This window comes from Hipposideros armiger, unplaced genomic scaffold (assembly GCF_001890085.2).
Source record: "Hipposideros armiger isolate ML-2016 unplaced genomic scaffold, ASM189008v1 scaffold_2296, whole genome shotgun sequence".
NCBI lineage: Eukaryota > Metazoa > Chordata > Mammalia > Chiroptera > Hipposideridae > Hipposideros > Hipposideros armiger.
In genome coordinates this window covers 7,629-12,170 of record NW_017733638.1, presented here as the reverse complement: position 1 = coordinate 12,170, position 4,542 = coordinate 7,629, and the positions used below count along the sequence as shown (strand labels likewise).

Here is a 4,542-nt window from a genome sequence, read left to right as displayed (position 1 = left end):
TTCTTTTTTCCCCACCCTCAGCTCTATGAGATGTTCTACTCAGTGATGAAATACCTGCCAGGACCACAGCAACAGGCATTTAAGGAGCTTCAGGGGCTGGAGGACTTCATAGCCAGGAAGGTGGAGCAGAACCAACACACACTGGATCCCAACTCTCCACGTGACTTCATTGACTGCTTCCTCATCCGCATGCAGGAGGTACATCCCAGCAGCCAATGGAGAGAGGTCCAAAGCCCAGCAGAGGGAAATCAGGCTGGGGATGGAGGAGAACAGAGACTCATTCAAATTATCCCCCCATCACAATAATCTTTACAATCACAATTCTAATTAACATCACTGTTCTATCTACTGAGCCCTTACCCACGGGCAGGACTTGTGTGTGCCAATCATAATAGCAAGCACTTCTATAACACTACCATGCACTGGGCACTGTCTTAAGTGCTTTACAGTATTCACCTATTTAGCACTCACACCAGCTCTTGGAGGAGGCTCTATTATGACCCAAATTTTACAAGTAAGGAAATCCAGAGAGTGTAAGTGGCATGTCTGAGGCCACACAGCAAGAAAGCAGTGGAGCCTAACTCAAACCCTTGTCTCTGGACTCTAAGGCCAATGCTTTTAGCCACCATGCTCTCTTCACTGGTTATCAGATACACCTGGGTGGACAGGTGACCTGGCTTTACTATGTGATGTTGAGGGTCCCCATCCCCATCTGAATGTCAATCTCCCTTCTGTGAAGAAAAGAGATGGGGCTTTGTGGAGTTTGAAGTTCATGGTGAAATGATCAGGGAGGGAATTCCTTCATAGTAAGCTTCAAGATTTTCAGTGAAGGAATAGAATGCAGTTGCTTAAAATTCTGTGTCTGTGTCTCAGAAAATCTCTAACTCTCTCTGACACATTCTATCATGCTGTCTCTGTCCCTCTTTCTCAATCACTCTCTCTCTCTATCCCTCTGTTTTTAAATATTCCTACTATTAAAAAATGAAAACCAAACTGATAATTAAAGGACAGATAGTCAGCTGGGCAAAGAGTGTGAGAAGAGCATTTGAGGCACAGCCAGCAACCTGGGCAAAGTCCTGGAGACAAGAGAGAGTCTGACAGAACTAGTGTCCCTCTTCCCACCCTTGGTCTGGATCTACAAGAGGTGGGCCCAAAGGAAAAACCCCAGAAAGGCCCTGAGAGCACATGGGAGTGGGCTCAGCTTGAAGCCCTCTCTCCCTGCAGGAACAGGAAAAGCCCAACACAGAGTTCTACATGAAGAACCTGGTGCTGACCACGCTGAACCTCTTCTTTGCTGGCACCGAGACGGTTAGCACAACCCTACGTTATGGCTTCCTGCTGCTCATGAAGCACCCAGATGTGGAAGGTAAGGCTGGAGGGGCAGGGAAGTGGGGGCCACAGGCCCTTAAAATTCCTGTGAGCAGTGTCCCCACCTCTCTCAGATCCCTGGACCCTCAGACATGCACTGCTCTCCAGAGATGAGGAGATATTCAACTAATGGGCACCAGCCATGTTTTACTAGCTCTTAAGGCGTTGAAACTATCTAAACTGATTGGTAAATAGCTCCTGTGCTGAGCCCACCAAGTGCCCACTACCTGATTCTCCAGACCATCCCCCAAGGCTCCCCTCTCATACCTCCCCTGTGATTCTGGCATAACCAGGTGAACAGGACCCAATGCTTATGACCAACCTCTGTTTTGAATGATCTATGTCCATGTCACACATGGATGTCATGCATCCAGTTGTACATAGTTGGACTATCATCCCTGTCCTGAGACCCCAAGATACCTAAACACATCCCACATCATCTCCCTTTATCCCCCAGCCAAGGTCTATCAGGAGATTAACCAGGTGATTGGCAAGAACCGTCAGCCCAAGTTTGAGGACCGGGCCAAGATGCCCTACACAGATGCGGTAATCCATGAAATCCAAAGATTCGGAGACATGCTCCCCATGGGCTTAGCCCGCAGAGTCACCAAGGACACCAAGTTTCGGGACTTCCTCCTTCCCAAGGTACTGCCTTCACCCAGACTAGAGGGACCTCCAGCCTGCTCCCTGTGACCCAGCACCCCATCCCCCTTAGAATCTTTCCAGCCCCTGTCCCACTCCCTCAATCAAAGACTTCTCCAACCAGCATGTCCCTTCAGCCTTCCCACTTAGAGACTCCTAAATCCCATATTTCCTCCAGACCTCTTACCTCAGGGACTATGAACCCCATGTCTCCCAAATTTCTTCTCTCAAGAGACATGAACTTCACTTTCGCTAGACCACCTGCCTCAGGGGCACAACTCTCATATCCCCCAAACACCCTGCCTTGAGAGACATGAACTGCATGTCCCCCAAAAATTCTGTCCCAGGAGACAGAACCCATGTTTCTCAAACTTCTTTCTCAGGGGACATGAACCCCATGTCCCACAACCTTCCTGTCTCAGAGAACATGAACCCCCCACACACACATCTCCCAAGCCTTCTGCCTCCGGAGACACAGACCCCAAGTTCCCCAACTTCCTGTCTCAGGAACATGAATGTCATGTCCCCCAAAGCTCCTCCTTCAGAGAGAACCCCCAACTCCCCTACCTTCTGTTTCTCCTCACCTAGGGCACCCAAATTCCCCTTCCGACCCTATGCACTTTCAGCACATCCATCCCCCCTCCACCTTGTCAAATCCCCTTCTCTCCTCCCCACCAGGGCACCGAAGTGTTTCCTATGCTGGGCTCTGTGCTGAGAGACCCCGAGTTCTTCTCTAACCCCCAAGATTTCAACCCCCAGCACTTCCTGGATGAGAAAGGGCAGTTTAAGAAGAATGATGCTTTTGTGCCCTTCTCCATTGGTAAGAGACCACTGTCTGATGCCAAGCCACCACTCACACCAGCAGAGGCCTCCTTCATCCCAGCACCCTCTCTGAGGTGTAGCCTAGTATCTTTCTCCACCTTAAAAGTCCCTTTTATGATCTACCATGGAGCCAACCAGCTGCAGCCCCCATAACTACCAAGTACCTGGGCCCAGGCAAAGGAAAGGGATGATCGTACCCATTTCACAGATGAGGAAAATGGAGGCCCAGAGAGTGAGTCAGGGATTTGTCCCAGGTCACTAAAATTCTTCTGATTCCTAAGAAAGAGATGACAACACAACAACCATATTTGAGTGTGTATTTTGGGGCAAGACTCATCTAAAGTTCCCATTGCTAAAGCCTGGTATGTCTCACCCCCAACTCGTGTACAAGGGAAACTGAGGCTCAGAGAGGATTAGAGATTTCTCTGAAAGTCTCTCAGGCCACAATATTCCAGACCCTCCTCTCTGGGAGAATGCGGCTGGGGATCGGGAGAGGGGCAAGGTGGCAATGAGAGTCAGCCTCACGTCCAGCCCTCCTTTCCCATCTCTTCAGGAAAGCGGAACTGTTTTGGAGAAGGCCTGGCTAGAATGGAGCTCTTTCTCTTCCTCACCAACATCATCCAGAACTTCCGCTTCAAGTCCCCACAGTCACCCCAGGACATCGACCTCTCTCCCAAACATGTGGGCTTTGCCACCATCCCACCAAACTACACCATGAACTTCCTGCCCCGCTGAGCTAGAGTGGTGCCAGGGCAGGGCTATTGGGAGGACCTATTGGGGTGGGGCCATGGGAGGAGCTAGTGGGAGGAGGAGGGCTAAGGATCAAGGGTGAGCTGGAGGAAAATCGGAAGGGGCAAGGTGGATAGAAAGAGAAAGAAGACACAGATGCACTCTGTAACAACTTAGTATATTATTATATAATATGAATGGCTCTGGGCCAGCCGAGTGGCTCGTTGGTTAAGAGTTGGCTTGGGAGCGTGAGCTCTGAGCAGCAGGGCAGTCAGTTAGGGTCCCACATGGGCCAGTGACGCTGTGCCCTCTACAGCTAAGATGGTGAACAACAGCTCGACCTGGAACTGGGCTGCCGTGAGTCGCCGGCGATGGTGGAGGCTGCAGTGAGGCTGCAGTGGGCTGCCATAAGCTACCATGAGCGGCCAGCAGCCAGTGTGAGCTGCCAAGAGCCACCGTGAGAGGCCGTCTAATGGCCGGCGACCAACCTGCCTCAACCAGGAAGAGTGCAATGATAATACCAACATGGGCCAGTGAAGCGACGTCCTCCACAACTAGACTGAAGAACAAAAGGACAGCAACTGGTTTGTTCCCCTTCCCCAATCCCTCAATGCTGTTCCCTCCCCCAATTCCCCAATAAAATCTTTTTCTTTTTAGATTTTTTTTTTAATTGGGGAATCGGGGAAGGGGAACAGACAAGTTGCCATCCTTTTGCTCTTCAGTCCAGCCGTGGAGAGCACCACTTCACTGGCCCATGTTGGTATCATGATCATTGCCCTTTTCCTGTCTGAGGCAGACAGGTCGCCATTAGATGGCGACTCACAGCAGCTCATGCCGGCTGCCAGCCGCTCACATTGGCTGCCAGCCACTCACGGTAGCTCACGGCAGCCCACGCCATTGCCAGCGACTCAAGACAGCCCAGCTCCAGGTCGAGCTGTTGTTCACCATCTTAGCTGCAGAGGGAGCAGCATCACTGGCCCT

General features: G+C 51.0%; 1 protein-coding gene across 1 annotated transcript; it reads left to right on the top strand.

The window, feature by feature from the left end:
* The first annotated feature begins 6 nt into the window (after positions 1 to 6).
* On the top strand, positions 7 to 3,813 carry LOC109378628 (cytochrome P450 2A13). Its single transcript, XM_019634940.1, has 5 exons — positions 7 to 198; positions 1,225 to 1,366; positions 1,826 to 2,013; positions 2,689 to 2,830; positions 3,386 to 3,813. Exons 1-5 carry the CDS (start codon positions 31 to 33, stop codon positions 3,565 to 3,567), a joined length of 822 nt encoding a protein of 273 aa, XP_019490485.1. The 5' UTR covers positions 7 to 30; the 3' UTR covers positions 3,568 to 3,813.
* The last annotated feature ends 729 nt before the right edge of the window (positions 3,814 to 4,542 follow it).